Raw genomic sequence first — 18895 nt, 5'->3', positions numbered from 1 at the left:
TCTTTTGGGCTTTGTCTGCAGAATTGTGGAACTCCTGAACATTTTCATTCCTTCTGCCATCTTTTACAACTGGACACTGTATCAACTGATTACTATTAGTCCTGATTGACTCCTCTCTGTTTAACAGACTGATATTCATATGTTCAGTTAAGTGGTAAAAAACTAAGATTTAAAAGAATTTTAGTGCAAAACTACAGTTTCTGCCTTACCCTTCTGGACCCCTTTGTCCACATTGGGGGAGAACCTAGTTTGCAGATATTTTTAATTGACCTATTCCGATGTGTTATGTCATGCATCTATCTTCAGGCTCTGAAGCAGGGACAAATACTGCTATGCGACAAGAATCCTCCTAGATCCTGAAGAACTAAACTCGTCTAACATGCATCACTGTTTCTCAATGAACTCTGGAACTGTTTGGTTTACCCTTAGTGGCATCTGCGTTTCTATCACAGATGCTCTGTGCTCTGCAGCCTTGGTGATATGCGTACAATGAGGTTTGATCAGTCACATAAGAACAAAGATGATTTACAACCCAGGAATAGGTCCTTCGGCCCTCCTGTGCCAATCCAAATCCACTATCTAAATCTATCCCTCTGCTCCCCACCTACTCATGCATCTGTCCAGACTCACCTTGAGTGAATCTACCGTGCCTGCCTCGACCACCTCTGCTGGCCACGCGTTTCAGGCACCTACCACCTTCTGTGCAAAGTACTTTCCGTGTGTATCCCCCTTAAACTTTACACCTCACACCTTGAAAGCGTGACCTCTCATTATTAAATCCCTCATCCTGGGAAAAAGCTTTTCTCTATCCCCCCCTTCATGATTTTGTAGACTGCAATCAATCTCCTGTTTTCCAATGAAAGCAATCCTAACCTCAACCTCCCTTCATAGCTAGCACCTTCCATTTTGTTATTACTATCATAGAGACTTGGTTGAAGGAAGGGCATGATTGGCAACTAAATGTTCCAGGATATAGATGCTTCAGGCAGAACAGGGAGGGAAGTAAAAGGCGGGGAGGAGTTGCATTGCTGGTCAGGGATGATATCATGGCTGTGCTAAAGGAGGGTACTATGGAGGGCTTGAGCAGTGAGGCATTATAGGTAGAGCTGAGCTATAAGCAGGGTGCAGTTGCATTCTTGGGGCTGTACTAAAGGCCTCTCAACAGTGAGTGTGAGGTAGAAGAACAAATAGGTAAACAGATTATAGAAAGGTGTACAGGCAACAGGGTGGTGGTGATGGGAGATTTTAATTTTCCCAACATTGACTGGGATACACTTAGTGTCAGAGATCTGGATGGGGCAGAATTTGTAAGGAGCATCCATGGGAAGTTTTCTAGAGCAGTACATCAATAGTCCAATGAGGGAAGGGGACATATTGGACATGGGGAATGAGCCAGGCCAGGTGGTAGAAGTTGCAGTGGGGGATTTTTTTTGGGAACAGTGACAACAATTCTGTAAGTTTTAGAATACTCGTAGACAAAGATGAGAGTGTAAGGGAAGAGTACTAAACTGGGCCACGGCCAATCAAACTTTTGACAGAAGCTGGGAAATATGGATTGGGAGCAGCTATTTGAAGGGAAGTCCACATTTGATATGTGGGAGGCTTTCAAAGATAGTGCAGGATAGGCATGTTCCTTTGAAAACGAGGGATAGGAAAGGCAAGATTCGTGAACCGTGGATGACAGGAGAAATTGTGCGACTAGCCAAGAGGAAAAGGGAAGCGTACATAAGGTATTCCACGGGGATCAGTGCTGGGGCGACTGTTGTTTGTATTATACATAAGTGATCTGAAGGATGGCATTGTTGGTCTGATCGATAAGTTTGCAGATGACACTAACATTGGTGGAGTAGCAGAAAACATAGGGGACTGCCTAAGAATACAGGAGAATATAGATAGACTGGAGAGTTGGGTGGAGAAGTGGCAGATGGAGTTCAATCTGGGCAAATGTGAGGTGATGCATTTTGGGAAGTCTAATTCTAGAGCAAACTATACTGTAAATAGAAGAGCTTTGGGAAAAGTGGATGAGCAGAGAGATCTGGGAGTTCAGGTCCATTATACCCTGAAAGTGGCTGCACAGGTGGATAGAGTGGTCAAGAAGGCACATGGTATACTTGCCTTCATTGGCTGGGATATTGAGTATAAGAGCAGGCAGGTCATATTAAAATTGTACAAGACTTTGGTTCAGCTGCGTTTAGAATACTGTGTTCTGGCCGCCAAATACCAAAAGGATGTCGACGCTTTGGAGAGGGTGCAGAGAAGGTTTACAAGGATGTTGCCTGGTATGGAAGGTGCTTAGATCCCCTCAAACTGATCAGACAATTTTTTTTAATAGACAATCTATGTTGGTCTGAAGTGTTTTGCCGTAATAGAATGGGCGATTAATTGTGCTACATTCAGACAAGTCTTCATGTTTACCCTCTGGCTGACAAGCTGCTGAAAATTTCCCTCAAACTATCTCCTTCACTGAGCTTTTGGCAACGTCTGATCTGTAAGGGCAGGTATGCTGCATTTGGACTTAGCATCACTCAATTACAGGTAAGAAAGGCCATCCAAGGTGGGCCAACCCTCCCTGCTGGGTAGTGATGGTGGCCATCTTTCTTTGGCCTGCAGGCATGTGCCTTTAACTCTTCACTATTTTTTGCAGGCTTTGTGCATGCCAACATTTCAACTGCTCGAACAGCCAAATGGCCTGCGGGATCACCCAGACACAGTGGATGATCTTTTCCGTTTAGCAACCAGGTACTTGAAAGATTTTGTGAAGTAATTTGTTGTCTGGTAAGGATGTAATAGGACTTGCTTGGCACTGTTGGTGACTCAGTATATTTGTATACGTCTCTTTAACCAAATCTCTGAAGCACTGACCCTTCTTTGGAAAGGTGTTTCTATCATTTCACCTGTCTCAGCAAAGTATTTAGTCCTGCCTCAAAAACAGAAACTCAGGATTTTGGAGGGTCAGTGTATACTTGATAGGTCTAATGGTCTCTTTCTGCACTGCAGGGATTCCTTTATTCTAGTCCATTATTCTAACATCTCACTTCTGTGCCTCCTGGAGAATTGTGTAGCACAGAAGGAGACCATTTTAACCCATTGAGTTCCTGCCACTTCATGAAAGAGCGATCCAATTAAACCCACTCTCCACTTCTTTCCCATAGCCTTGCAAATGTTCACTTTATATTTTCCTTTGAAGGTTACTATTGTATCATCTTCCATTATCCTTTCAAGCAGTGCATACCAGATCATAACAAATCACAGAATTTTTAAAAAAATACACCTGATTATTTTTAGCCATGTAATAGAAGTTTCCTTAAAATGTGTCAGTTAACTTCAATCTATTCCAATTCAGATATTTATTCAAATTTTTTTAACATGAGATTACATACTTCATTCTGTCTCCCGAGGCTGTGGGAATTTAGTCTCTTGAATGCTTTTTAGCAAACTTGAATAGTGGCAGTGTAAATATTGGTTGATATTGTGGTGTTTCATTTATCTATGAAAGTTTGCAAAAATATTTTGCACAACTTTCCTTACGACCATGTGGTGTGCTAATAAAGTTTTTGATAGGCCTTTGAACACCATAAGCATATTCATTTTATGTTTTCTCCTTCACATATTCAGTTTCCTCCTATTCGTCTTAATTACTCCGTGCACATTTGAATGTGCAGCAAGTTCCACATTCTAACCACTCTTTGAGCAAAGAACAATCTTTACTTTAAATTGAATATATTAATGGCTATCTTATGGTTATAGTTATTTTAGTCAATTTGTTCGGCCATCTTATGTGACACCTCCAGGGCACATTGGTCCCTACCACTGTGCCACAAGACCCCAACAGCTACCATGTATATTATGCTCCTTGATTTTGCTTAGCCTCAAGTGGGCAAATATTTTCTGCACCTTCCCTGTTAAACACTTTTATAATCATGAAGATGTCTTGACAGACCACCTCTCAGGCTGTTCCAAGACAAAAGCAATTGGTTATGTTCAGTATTTTCTGACCAGTATGATCTTTCGGTACCAGTCTTCTGAATCATTTTTGAATCTTCTAGAGTTTCTTGTAACATGAAACATCTCTGCGAGTATTTATGGAGTTCCCCTTTCTTTCCCCATGTAGATTTATTCAACGGAGCCCAACCACGCTTTTGCAGAGCCAGATCATTATTCACATCCTGAACTGTGCCATTGCAGCTGTCGTTCTTGACCACCGGGATGCCAACTGCAGTATCATGAAGTTCTTGAGGGATCTTATCCACACAGGTGTTGCCAAAGATGTAAGTTTGTTCCTGCCTGAGCACTGAATACGGGTGCCTGAATCTGGATAAGATAGCTGAGTGTCAGTGCTTCTACCCCAGGTTTATTGGTTTGTGGGTTCATGTCCTATTGTGTGGCTTCAGTGTCCTATTGAGTTAGTGCTGCTATCCCTTACTACACCATCTGAGGTCCTTTTGTATGTGCACTAATCTCTGACTGTTCAGGTGAATGTTAAAGATAATGCTGCACTATTTGACATGTGCTGGGTGTCCTGACTAATAGTTAACCCTTAGCCAACATGCCCAATGATAATTAATTGCGGGATCTCGTGAGAAATGGCTCCTTACATCTGACTGCTGCATATACTTAGCTTTTCTCAGAAAAGTTTTATTTTTCAACGTTTATGTTTCAAACTTTTACTGTTAAAGTTCCTTTACAATTTAGGTTCTAGAAATACCCTCTATTTATAAATAAATACTTAATCTAGCTTGTTTCTTTACTACAATATAATTCCAGTATGAAAAACACAATAAAATATTTGTTAGGTATGATGTGCTGTTTAAGCCTTCCCCACATGTGCAGATATCATCTTTTTAGATTAGATTAGATTAGATTACTTACAGTGTGGAAACAGGCCCTTCGGCCCAACAAGACCACACCGCCCCGCCGAAGCGTAACCCACCCATACCCCTACATGTACATCTACCCCTTACCTAACACTACGGGCAATTTAGCATGGCCAATTCACCTGACCTGCACATCTTTGGACTGTGGGAGGAAACCAGAGCACCCGGAGGAAACCCACGCAGACATGCAAACTCCACACAGTCAGTCGCCTGAGGTGGGAATTGAACCCGGGTCTCCGGCGCTGTGAGGCAGCAGTGCTAACCACTGTGCCACCGTGCCGCCCATCTTTTGTTTGTGTACTGAAGGTAGAATGAATGCATAGATACCACATATGGAGGTATTGCTGCATTACTGAACTACTAATCTTAAAGTAAGTATCATTGTCCTGTCCTACACTGAAACGTGGTCTTTCTCAAAATTGTGGGACTTGGCTGTGGTCTGCCATTAAACATCTGCAGTCTTTAAAATCTTAAAATCCAACCCTGCTGGAGTATAAAGCCCTACAAAGCTAAAGCTTAGTGATATGCACTAGGCTTTTAAAACCCAAGCTTGAAGTCCACCTCCGAACTGATGACTGAGACATCATGCCTCCTCTATAGTCTTGCTTGCTGATCTGTACTGTGGAATTCATCGATTTCTCAATTTCAAAGAATGGAGTTTTCATACCTGCAGAGTTATGTATCAACCTCATTACAATGGCTGAATGAACTGGACAAAAAAATGTAGTAATAATTGAATCTCGCTTCCACAGCACGAGGATGACTTTGAACTGCGGAAGGAACTAATCAAACAGGTGATGACCCAACATGGTCAACAACTGGTCAATCAACTGCTCCAGGCTGTGTGCTTCTGCCTTCCCCCGTATACTTTGCCAGACCTAGCAGAGGTTATATGGGAAATCATGCAAATCGACCGAGCGGTAAGATCACAATAGTATCTGATTAATGGCTGGTGGCTTTATCTTGCTAATTAAAGGCAGATGGGTATATTATTCAAAACACTTTCATGGCACGGCATTTTCAGTTTCATTCGCTTTTTATGACTTTCAAGTAAGATTCTGCAACCATAGAATCGTAAACCACAGGAGACCATTCAGGTCTATATGCCTTTGTTGGTTTTTGAAAGATCCACCCAAATAGACCCCTCCCTTTGCTCTTTCCTCACTGATCTTTAAAGACAAATTCTTTAAGTGTTAATTATCATTAGAAAGTTTTACTGAAATTGTTTCCACTGCTATTCTGCCAGACAATTCGGATCATAGCAATTCACTTCATTTTTAAAAAAGTCTTCCAATTTCCATGATTTTTTTGGTGATCACCTTAAATCTGGATTTCAACTGGTCGGTTAGTGGTAATAGTTTAATCGTATCTGACAAAGTCTTTCACAATTTTGAAAACTTTGCTAAATCTCCCCTGCCTTGCTGTTACAAAAATAACCATAGCTTATTTAGTATCTCCATGTAACAAAGTGATTGCATAGTGAGGAACTACACAGTTCCAGAGCTGAATGATCAGTCACACAGATTTAGGATACTTGTGGAATAGGATTAGTGTAGGCTGGGAATAGAATTTGTAAACTGGAGAAAGGCTAAGTTATCTTAGTTTTATCTTCAAGTAACTACTCTTAGTTCATTTTACTATCCGAGCACTCAAGAAGGGAGGGAGCAGAGAGAAGCACTCAGGAAGGAAATAGTAGGAGTATAGGGCAATTATGTTCCTGTAAAGACAAAGGGTGGCACCAAGACCAGAGAACCCTGGCTATGCAGGAATATAAACATTGAGTAAGAAATAAGAGCAACCTTTGGCTGATACTGAGCACTCAGTATAGCATAGTCCTGAGAGGAGTATAAAAGATTGTAGGGGTTAATTTAGAGAAAGAAATTGGGCAAGCTAAGCGTGTATGAGACAGCATTGGCATGTAGAATAAAGGAAAATCCATTTTTAAGAGAAAAAAGTATAGGGCAAGCGAATAACTAAAGAGTAGGGCCCATTGGGGGAATAGAAGTAATCTGTGCATTGTGCCAGTATTTTTTTTAAAAAAAAGGAAGGGGTAGACTGGGAAATTACGTACCAGACAATTTAAGCTTGGTGGTGGAAAACATATTAGCAAGAATTCTGAGGAGCAGAATATATTTGCAGTTTATTCAGGCAAGGTCATATTTGACAGATTGAATGGAATTCTTTTGGGGAGGTAACCAGGAGTGTTGATAAAAATCATACATTTGATGTGGTCTACATGGACTTTAACAAGGCTTTAGATGCTGTAATGGTAGAATGGTCAAGAAAATAAGAGCCCAATGAATCAAGGCAAAGTGGCACCTTAGATCCAAAATTAGTAGAGAAACAAGAAGTGATGGCTGAAGAATATTCGTTTTACTGGATGTCTGTTTTCAGTGGAGCTTCCTAGGCCTCAGTGCTGGAGATCTTGCTGTTTTATGTTGTACATTAATGATAATTTGGTTTTAAATGTAGGGGGATGTGTTTAAAAGATTTGCGTGTAATATGAAAATTGTGGAGGTAACTAGAACTGTAGCAGTGGACTCCAGGGGCCTATCAGTGGATTAGTCAGGTGGGCAGAGCAATAGCATATGGAATTCAATCCACAAAAGTGAGGTAATGCACTTTAGGCGGTCTAGCAAGGCAAAGGATGACAGTATGAATGGTCAGAAGCTGGAAAGTTTTGAAGGTCAGAGGGACCTTAATGTGCGTCTCCACAGATCCCTGAATATAGCAGGGCAGGTGGTTATGGAAAATAGGGCAGATGGAACACTAGCTTTTATTAGCAGGGGCATAGAGTACAAAAGCTGGGATGGTGTGTAGAACTGTATAAAATGCTGGTTAGGCTGCAAGCAGATTATTGTGCAAGTACTGGTCTCCATTTTGTAGGATTGATGTGATTGAACTAGAGATTATGGAGGAGATTTACCAGGACGTTGCCTGGGCTGGAGGACCAAAAGTATGAGGAAAACAAGGATAGGCTGGTTCTTGGAAGAGCAAAGATGGAGAGAGGACCTGATAGTTGTGTATACAATTGAGGGGTGTAGGGTGGATGAGAAGCTAACTTCTTTCCATTGCTAGAGGGGTCAGTAAGCATGGGCCATAGATTTAGGCCTAACAATATAAAGCTTGGAGGGGAGTTGAGGATCATCTTCACCCAGGCAGTGGTGGGAGTTTTGAACTCCGTTTGAAAGGGTAATTGAGTTAGAAACTCTTATAACTTTGAAGAGTTATTTATGTGTTCCTTTTGCATCAATGTAGCCTTCAGGGCTATGGACTAAGAGCTAGAGAATGAGATTATTGGAGTCAGATCTTTGGTGCAGAACATGATGGGACCAAATCACGGCCTCCTGTGCTGTTAATATCTGTGATGTGTTGAATATTAAATACTCTGAATGTAGAATGAAAGCTGGCTAAGCAGCATTTCACAGATTTCCAACAATGCTTTAATTGAGCATTTGTGCAGTAATTACATTCAGAGAGCAATGTTTTACTCATCTGCGATACGTGGAGCAGAAACTCTGAAGATTGTGTTCTATAACAGAACCAATTAACTAGCGTGAAATTTTCAATTTTGTAGTGCCTTGAGATCTTTCTATTTAACATTTAAATCCGAGGTTAGACTGGTGTTCTGCCTTTCAATGTGCCCATGTACACAGATGCTTGTATACTTGAATCAGACGTAGTTGCAAGTGTCCATGTGTATTCAGGTGTAATGTTGGTGCTGTGCTTTGTACTGTAACCTAGACTCTACCAAGTTAATCAATGTCTTGTGTTAAACTGCACTCCTGCTATCTGAGAGAAAGTATGTGTGGGAGGTCTAATGCATGTTTTAGGTGAATAAGTAAGCATAATATGTGTGACAACGTTTATCAAAAATCTGATTACCCTTCGTCTTCATCTTCTATAGAAATGGATAAAGTGAGGCGCTGTTGTCTGTTTTAGGGCTATCTGATTTTATCAAAACCAGGAAATCCCATTTCGTTGAAGCTTAGACAGTGTATTCAGGGAATGTGTATTAATCCCTTCCCACTTCTCACCTTCAACACTAGTGTCTTTTCAGCATACATCCCATGAATCTTTGAATTTTTTTTGTTCTTGTCCCCTTTAGACCTTTTGCCGATGGCTGGAGGTTTCACTCAAGTCATTACCAAAAGAGACAGCAGGGGGTGCTATCACAGTAACACACAAGCAGCTGACTGACTTCCACAAGCAAGTCACCAGGTGAGAGTAGTTGTGAGCATAATTGCTCAGTGGGCATTCAAAGCTAACAGTATCCTGATGGTTTGGGAAGGTGCCAGTGTTGGACAATTGGGAAGGGAAGGTTTCCTGAAATGACAGCTAGCGTTTACAGGTAGCATACTCTGGAACTGATAAGATTGCCGTACTGAGGCCTTTTTAATAGGTCTAGAACAATATTGTAATGTCGTGGCACTCAGATTGCAACTCACTGATTACATGACATTTTCCCAGTGTTCTTCTATCAATACAAGGCAAATTAACACAAGGCCAGTTACAGAGGAAGAAAGCATTCAATGAATTAACAATCAACAACATGCTCAGACCTGTATAAGGGCTGACTGACTTCCACCTTCAAACAATTGTGGTTTCTCCATATGGTAAAGTGTTGACACTGAGCAAGTCCTGACTTGAATTATGCCTTATGGTTTGCCTAGTCCGTATGATCACACTTTGTAGTCAGGAATGGCTTGGTCTGAAACCACGCCTCCTGAGTTATTCGTGCTCTGAAAATGTTTTTCATATTATTCAACTCTGAACAGTAGAGAGTTGTATCAAAAGGTTGAATTTTACTGATGCTAATAGTTGAAAAAAAATGGTTATCGTGGATGAGTCAGCAGTTGTTTGTGTTTCCGTGCATAATTAGTTTTTGAATCCAGCATTACACCTGGCTTCATCTGTCGCGCAAGCTGACCGAGGAGCAATTGTAGTGACACTTGTTGAGTTTATCTTTTGTCCCTTTATTCTAATAAATTACCGATAATTGATTGGATAGGCTGGGGTTGTTTCATTCCCTTAGAACAGAGAGGCTCGTGGGTGACTTATTTGAGGTGGACAAAATTATGAGGGATAAAGTTGACAGGCAAGACCTGTTTTTTTTAGTAGAATGGCGCAGATTTAATTCTTGGTGAAAGAATTAGGAGGAATGTGAGATTGACCTTTTTCACCCAGAGAGTAATGGATGTCTAGAATTTGCAGACCAGTTTGGTTGAGGTAGAAACATTCATCATTTGAAAGGAATCTGGATCTGCACCAGAAGTGCTGTGACATGCAAGGCTATGGACCAGGTTCTGTTAAGTGAGTAAATGGGTGGCTAGTTTATTGAGGTGATGCAGATGAAATGGGCTGAATAACCTTTTGATCTGTAACTTTTCTGTGGTTTTATTCTCCTGCTTGGGAAAGAGATAATTGAACTTTTTGTAGTCCAGTATGACCTCACTCAAAAGTATGGTTAATGCTATAATTTCAGACATTAAATGTCAATCCTAATTGTACAGACTTTAGCTTGAACCTGTGTTCTTGATTGACAATCGATGTGCATTTTAATGGATGATAGCTGTCTGAGTTTTGACTTTAACTTCACTCATTGAAATTTGTCATTGAGTTGGTCAAAACATGATTGATGACTTTATGAACTTTATCCATGTGCCAAATTAAACAAAGAAAACCACCATCTTTTGGACAGTTGGCTCACTTACAAAACCTTAATTTCATTCCATTTGTAGAGGAAATATCTTTTTCAGTACAGTACAGTGGGGTTTTGCAATTGCATTTTTATATTATTAAGTTGTCCAAAGGATTCTCTGGATGATGCGCTGGATGGACTCGCTGGCCCAGCTCATTCAGCCACTGATCAGGGAGTGTGAGTGTTTGATTCTGAATTAGAGTTGAGTATGTTAACATTAGTAAGCAACCATGGGATTCTTTCTTTGGACCAAGAAGCTGCTGGTAGCTAGGGTGATTATCTCCCTTAAGTTCCACTGTCCCTCACACTTTGAGAGGAACCATGAGCAGCAAGGTTTCACAGTCAGAGAAAGAAGAAAAAGTATTTGAAGTGGGCAATCAAAAGCTTAGGAAAAAATCAAAATGAAACAAAAAATTATCAATCTTATCAAATAAATAGAGCAATATCCTTGGGCAGGAGGTTTGTCTGGAAGGAGCAGTTAATCCTAATTGTGCAGAGTTGAGGTCACCTCAGCAGAAGCTCACTCGCCTGAAAAAGAAACTGTCAAGAGTCATGGGTCCTAACATTTGCCTTTACTGTATATAAGCTGATCTTTCAGTCATAGAATCGTTAACTTCGAAATTTTTGTATAAATGCCTTTGCAAGTTAGAGAGTTAATGTTTAATCTTTTTCACTTTATAGCAGAGCCAGCCTTATGATTGTGTACATTGATTGTGTGAGTCTAGATAAATGGAGCATTACTATAACCCACGGCTGTGTGCTCGTTTTTATGAAAATTAGTGTTAATGAGATCCATTATCCCCTGTTACTTTAACGCAGTGCTCAGTTAATTTAAGCTACTGCTATATGCTAATAATCTATATAGATCAATGTTAATTAACTCAGTATTCAAAGTTAAGTTAGTGCTCTGTTGATTTTCAATGCATCTTTTTAACCTTTTGTAGTGCTGATGAATGTAAGAAAGTTTGCTGGGCTTTGAGAGATTTCACACGCCTCTTCCGATAGCTGTGTTCACAAATCCATGACTTGCATCAGTCTCCCAGGTAAGAACTGTCTTGGGACTATTTTTCTAATCTGCATGTTCAGAGATGTTATTGCACACTTCTGAAGCAAGTGGGACTTGAACCCAGGCTTTCCAGTCCAGGGGTTCCATAAAATGCAACCATAGATAGGCTGGAATTGACCGTCCAGACCAGTCAACTATTCTATAATCCCTCATATGAAAAGAACCAAGAAAAAACCTGTCTCTGAGCAACCTCTGTTTGAGGTCAGTCTTGTTCTAAGTTTCTAATATGCTCCTTCCTCACTTCACCGAATGGTCCTACTCATTACAAAAAATAACTCGTCCATATTATTCAGTCTCTGACTCTCTAAGTTGAGCAGTGTGTTGGAATTATTGATGTATGTCTCCTTATTCACTGTCTTGTTTAAGGAGAATTTAAAGTCTGTGTCTCTCTCCCTCCCTTGCTCTTTTATCGCACTCCCTCATTGAGCAGTTGAAGGAACTATATACTGTCCTCACTCGCATCTAGTATGGATTCATTGCATTGCAGCATTGGCAACTTTCCTCTTAAGAACTCATCACCTCCAAGATAAGTAGTAGTACCCAAGTTAGCATCTCTCCTGATGTTCAATAACTCAGAATCTTCCAGTCTCACTGATGCGCAGAGGGAAATTTCTTAGCCTTTTATGGTACCTTTGCCACAAAGTCTCCTTCCATGTGCTTCTAAACCTCAGAGATTAGACCTAGGGAAGAGTTCTCTGTCAGAATGAATGGAGTTTGTATGAAGTTCCAACATCAAGTATTCCTGGGTAAATGTTTCATTAACTTGATTGTTTGTAAAGTTCCCTAGTCTACCAGATCAAAGGGCTGTTCTTTCATTATAGACAGGCCTCTGGTGATGGTTTAACCTGAGGGTCACCACACTTCTGGTGAGAGGCAAAATTGAGAAGTAGATTCATAGAATCCTTACAGCGCAGAAAGAGGCCATTCAGCCCATTGAGTCTGCATTGACCTTCAGAAGAGCAGACACAGTGAGAACGTACAAACTCGATACAGACAGTTGGCCAAGGTTGGAAACTAACATCTGTCCCTGGCACTGAGGCAACTGCTGACATGCCACCCATGAGAGACCTCTGGTGGTGACTTAACTTAAGGAATACCATGCCTCAAGCACGGGGAAAGGTTGAGAAGGAGAGTCCTTTGTGATAAACTCAGCCGATGTGGAAACTGATTCCAAACTGTTGACTTGCAAACTGTTCCAAACCAGCTGTCCAGCTAGATGTAGCCTGTTAGAGCATAAGTCATAGTAACAGTGGTAGGTCATTCAGTCCAACGAGTCTGCTCAGCCTCTCGATGAGATCAGGGCTGATCTGATCATCTAAGCTTAAAAAAGTAGTGGTCCCATTTCAAAGAATTCTGAGTGTAAGCGATAGTATCTTATCACCCATTCTGTACTCTCACCATGGAATCCTAGCTTGTTTCCTTCTGCACAATGTTCACTCAGTGGGAGGGGGCCCACTTAATTTTGACTTCACTTTGGAAGAAATCTTGCTCTTGAAACTTGCCTTACCACTGATGATCCCTTCTTCCTCTGCAATAGAGAAGGATTTGTAAATGCAATTGCTGTGGAGTCTCTTTTGTGCAAATGATTTGAAACTGTTCAAAATAATATCACACACAAACTAAACAAAACAGCTGGATTGGGATTCCGATTACAGCAATGAGTTGTCAATCCTTGACCCATTGCCCCACCCAGCTTTGATTAAATTTCGATATCAACTTGCAGTCAGTGCTCTTAGGAAAATTAAATATCACACGTAATTGAAAATTGCATTATAAAGTAAAATTTGATAAGCCACATAAGGAACTAGTAGGTAAATGGCCAAAAAAACTCTTGGTCAAAGATGTAGATTTAAGGCAGGTCTTAAAAAAAGGAAAGAATGACAGTGGAAATTCCAGAGCTTAGATCCTTGACATCTACATGCACTGCTGCTAATAATAGAGTTAGGAAGACTGGGATCCTCAAGAACTAGATGATGGTGGCTAACTCTGGCCTCAAGGTTTGGAGGAAATCGGGCATTAGGACCAGGATTATGTCAACTGAATATCGATCTTAGCATTGGAACTGGAACTCTGTGCTACTTTTATTTTGTCTCATTTTGTTGTTTCCCACACACTGATAAGTGCCAGCAGAATGCATCTAAAGCATGGCTAATTTAACAACAGGGCAAGATTTTCTTTGAAACCTGCTATCATGAAGTCATAGAGATATATAACATGGAAACAGACCGTTCAGTCCAACTCGTCCATGCTGACCAGATATCCCAACCTAATCTAGTTCCGTTTGCCAGCACTTAGCCCATATCCCTCTAAACCCTTCCTATTTATATATTCATCCAGATGTTTTTTAAGTGTTGTAATTGTATCAGCCTCCACCACATCCTCTGGCAGCTTATTCCACACACACACACACACACACACCATCCTCTGCCCCTTAGGTCCCTTTTATATCTTTCCTGTCTCACCTTAAATCTATGCCCTCTAGTTCTGGGCTCCATGCCCCTCATGATTTTATAAGCCTCTATAAGGTCACCCCTCAGCCTCTGATGCTTCAGGGAAAACAGCCCCAGCCTAATCAGCTCTCCCTATAGCTCAAATCCTCCAACCGTGGCAACATCCTTGTAAATCTTTTCTGAACCAATTCAAGTTTCACAACATCCTTTTGATAGCTGTCAGTAGACCATGCTGCCTCAACAGACAAACTATTAGAATCTCCTGGCCAAGCAGGGACCCTCTGCATCTTGGTAGTCACTTTCCTACTTAATAATATCACCATCAGCATAATAATGGAGAGCAAATATGTTTTCCAAAATTAAATTTTGCCAGTAAATATTTCACATTGACTTTACCTTTATTTATGTGTGTATTGTCCTAACCTGTGAAACTTAGTCAGAGAGCTAAATATATTAGCACATCACATAGTTGACAGTCATTGGTTACATGGGAGTATGGGGCGTTTCCTCTATTATGAAAGCTACACTGGCTTTGTTTCTGTTGTTCAGTGTGTTCATGTTAGCCTCCAGGATTGTGCTTGTAACTCTGTGGGACATGGATGAACCTGCAAGCTCAGCTGGCTCTCCCTCTTTTATACCAATAAAAGGACATTGTCCAAGAACAATCTCCAGTAAGGAAATTGAAATGTTACAGATGAATGTAGTGTGCCAAGGCATACAAGGCTATGGACCAAGTTCAGGAAAATGGTATTAGAATAATTAAGTGGTTGTTTTCATTAGTGTAGGCTCCATCAACCTTTTTTCTGTGCTACAAACCTCTGATTCCAGAACTCAAAGCTCTTACAAGGACTGTGCCAGCCAGCATCCAAGGAGGACATGCATGTCTTCTCTCTCTCCACTCTTTTTCCATCTATCCAAAACGCCCCTCCCCAATTGCATTGCAACAGCAGATCCTTCCCACTTCAAAGATCCTCCTCACCACTGACTCTTGATGGTTCTCGGCCTTAATCCAAGCATGCGTTCATCTGCTTTCCTCCCTGTGCCTTAGAATCGAAAGAAGGAAACCCAGCGTTCAGTTGCACAAAGCAGACCTTGAAATGATCATGATGCAAGATTCTCCTGCACCTTTTATCTTAAATGCAGGAAATTATTTTTAACAAGATTTTACACTAATGAGTATTCATGGTTTACAAATGTGTTACAAGAAGCAACTTGCCATAGCCAGCGAAGTTCTACATCCCACTAATTTTATTCTGCATCTCAACCTGTCATCAGGAACTTTCCATCTTGCCTATTTAAATCACCCCACAGTCATATTTTCTGACCTTGTAAGCTCCATGAAATATCCCTTAGTATGTAAGGGATTTCAAAAGGATAAGAATGTTAAAATTGCGAGGTTGGTTAGTTAGGTGTTAAGTAGTAAATCGGCAAACACGTGATCATGGAACAGGTCTTGATACAAGTAAGGACACAGGCAGCAGTTTTGAATAATCTCAAGTTTATGAACAGTAAATTGTTAGTCAGGAGTGGGCTTGGAATAGTCAAATTTAAAAGTAATAAAGGCATAAAAGTAGGGTTTTGCAGTAATTTTGTAGTCAAAATGACATAATTGGCCTGGTTTTGCTCATAATTGTCAGTGAAAGGGATGCTGTTCGTAATAGGAACATGGTATGTAACAAGGATGGAAACAGTTCGCTTCAGTTTTACCAGTGTTTGTTTGGAGAAAATTTCTTTTCATCCAGTGATGTATCTTGGATAAGCGGTTTGATGGTTTAGAAACATTGGAGTTCAGAGGTATTCAGGGTTTCACTGGATATATACATGAAAACTGTGCTTTCACAATCAACTTATTCATTTCTATTCAACATAGAAAAGAATTTCAGAAATTATCTAAGGTTTTTTAAAATTGTTGCTTTTTATTTCCACAGAGGACTGTGTCTCAAAAACAAGACTGGAAATGCAAATCAAAATGAACCCAAAATGCCATGGCCGGTTCCCAGCGAGAGCAAACGGGGCAAAAAATCACAAGCAGAGGTCTGTAGACTGGGAGAGAAGTGCCAAACTCCCTACTGCATAACGCCACATGGGTGCAGCCTGCCTGGCATTGTGCATCAGGGCATGCAGAGATGGGATAGTCCAGGATTTTTTGCCCCCCCTCCCAGCTTCAAGATGGCTTCAGCAGAGGATCAACAGCATGCCAAAATGACAGGTGGTGAAAATTATGTTGCCTCAGCTTGTATGTAAAAGGAGGATCTAGAATAAACCAGCTTTTAAAATCAGCCAGAGTTCCTTCAGGGAGGAGTTTGTTTTTTTTGGGGAGGGAGGGGAGGGTGGGATGGGGCTGGGAAGATTATTGTGCATAGCACAAGAGACTTTCTTAATGATTTCTAAAATGAAAATCATATTTAGTGTTCATGATTAATGGACAAATGACAGAAGGGGCTATGAAACCTCAGCTGTGTCTCAACTTTAAAAAAAAATTAGGAAGAGCATTGATAAAGAAATGGAGCCATGGATCTCTGGGATGTGGAGTTGTGGATCTGAGCCCAACCTTGCGTGAGGAAGGTGTGGATGAGTTTCCATTGGTTGTGAAGATATTGACTGAGACCAAGTAGCAGGTCAATAAAAACAAAAAAAGTGTGAAGGGGTGGGTGGGCAGTGGCTGTTTACATAAGCGTACATGGACAGCACTGTTGAGCTGGGTATGAAGGATGGGAGTCCTGGGAGTTGGCGGGTAGAAGGTAATTCATTGGGAAGTGAGTGCGCGAGTGCTGTTCCGTCTGGTGTTGTAACCATCTCGAGAACAATTAAAAAAAAATAAACAATAGTAAATGTGTTTGGCTGTTTTATAGTGAAATTCTAGCACGTAGAGTTTATAATGAAGAAAAACGCCATTCAACTCAACTGCTGTGGTGGTAGTTTTGCTTCACATGAATCGACCTATCAGCATGTCTATCTCTTCCTTTTTATCTTTTGTACTTTCTTAGCTTCCCCTTAATGAATCTGTTATTTGCCTAAATTATTCCATGTGAGAGCAAGTTCCACCTTCTCACCATTCTCTAGCTAAAGATATTAAAAAGCTTTTTAATGTGACCTTGCAGCTCCTAACTCGGCCTGGCTGTTGTAGCATCAATGTCAAACTCCAGGGTTCATTGCAAGCTATGCCACTTTCATCACTTTGTTGAATTCGAGTTGAAAAATCCTCCTCCCCTTAGTGTGTAGCAGCCTATGGGAGAAAGCAAAAAGCTCATTTCGGACTGTGATGAGGAGAGACTCTTTGAAAGAGCACTTCATTTATTTCTGCACTGCAGAATATGCTCATGAGTCACTGAATTAGCCTTCCTGAAATAAGAAACGTGATTCATTTGGTGCTTCATTACGATTGAGGAATTTCACTTCGTGACTTTTATTACTGTTAGTATTAAGCTTACTCTTAGAAATGTTAATGTTAAGCCTTTTTAAATGAAAAAAGTGAAATAAACTTAAGGTTTGGTGTGTTTAAAATAATTGACATTTCTTGACTGTGTAATAATGTAAGTCCTGAGAGAAAGTTGGGCTCCTTTGGAAAAGGAGAAACTTTTGTGAGGTCCTCTCTGGTTGTTGCAAAAAGTCAATTAATGTGAATTCACCTCTGGGATTTTGAATCAAGCCAATTCAGATTGATGGGAGGTAAGATATCTATATGCTGGTTGTAATGTTTACATGTGTAAACATTTTCTCATCAACCTGTTCAGAGATGTCATTACACACGTTGGAGCAAGTGAGAATTGAACCTAAGGCCTCCTGGTCCAGAGGTAAAGAGTAGTAAGTGTCACAAGGGTGTAAAGATTGTGTGGATGATGAATTAGGGATAATCCAAATCCAGTTCCTCATAGAGGCACAGTCTGATACAATGAATCTGAGCTGCAGTGAGAAAACCGGGGTGGTCTGTGTTTGGCAGGAAATGTTCTTGTGTAGCAGGTAAATAAAAATGTGATTAAGAAGAAACACAAATGCTGGAAATGCTTAACAGGGCAGCATCTCTGTAGACACAAGTTATTTCACATCTGTAACCCCCAAACAGGAAAGTGTTACAAATTTAACAGCATTTAAGCAATCAAAGAGGCTGGGGAAGAAAGATTTAAATGACAAAGGTATGAGGTGCAAGGAAAACAAAGTGCTAATGAAACAAACAAAACCCCACAGGAGTTAAGGTCAGAAGCAGCATTGTCAGCACATGTGAGAAAAACAATGGGAATAATGATTATGATCTGAAATTATTGAACTCAATGTCTGAAAAGCTGTAAAATGCTGGATTGAAAGGTGACATTCCTTTTCAACCATTATTCAGATAGGGTAGGAACAGAGGAGAGGATAGAGAATTAAAATGGCAAATTAAACTTTGGAAACTCAGGGCTGCACTTGGGATCTGATTGGAGGAATGTGGACTTGATTTGTATTTATAAAATTTCCTATTTTCCACTGCCATTTCTTGATGGGATTTAAGTTCTACATAATATTTGAGTCCTTTACTCAAACTCAGGTTCATTCTCTTGGATCTTAAACAATGACTTTTATGTGGAAGGTAGAGGTCTACCTATTTGATATCAGGGACATCATATTCAAGTCAGAGTCTGAGCCCTCTTAAAATTGCACGTCTGACTGAGCTGAATGAATCAAGCTCTTAGCTGGATGTTCCCAAGAACCTGTTGTTATGCATTGCTGCTTGTCTAGCTGCATAAGACCAGGACTGTAACCTTCCTAATTCAATAGGCTCATAACCATCACTGGATTAGTGGTGCTGGAAGAGCACAGCAGTTCAGGC

The 18895-nt window shown here is 40.6% G+C and overlaps 1 protein-coding gene across 1 annotated transcript in view; it reads left to right on the top strand.

Moving 5' to 3' along the window:
* The window catches only part of tnpo3 (transportin 3), a 72515-nt gene extending 55015 nt beyond the window's left edge, over positions 1-17500 (top strand). Inside the window, exons 18-23 of the mRNA XM_072562808.1 lie at positions 2645-2739; positions 4112-4268; positions 5627-5794; positions 8983-9095; positions 11520-11618; positions 16020-17500. Coding sequence (XP_072418909.1) covers positions 2645-2739; positions 4112-4268; positions 5627-5794; positions 8983-9095; positions 11520-11580 — 594 coding nt within the window. The 3' untranslated portion in view covers positions 11581-11618; positions 16020-17500. The remainder of the gene's footprint in view (positions 1-2644; positions 2740-4111; positions 4269-5626; positions 5795-8982; positions 9096-11519; positions 11619-16019) is intronic.
* The last annotated feature ends 1395 nt before the right edge of the window (positions 17501-18895 follow it).

This window comes from Chiloscyllium punctatum, chromosome 44, assembly GCF_047496795.1.
Source record: "Chiloscyllium punctatum isolate Juve2018m chromosome 44, sChiPun1.3, whole genome shotgun sequence".
NCBI classification, from domain to species: Eukaryota; Metazoa; Chordata; class Chondrichthyes; order Orectolobiformes; family Hemiscylliidae; genus Chiloscyllium; species Chiloscyllium punctatum.
This window is presented reverse-complemented; position numbering and strand designations above follow the sequence as displayed.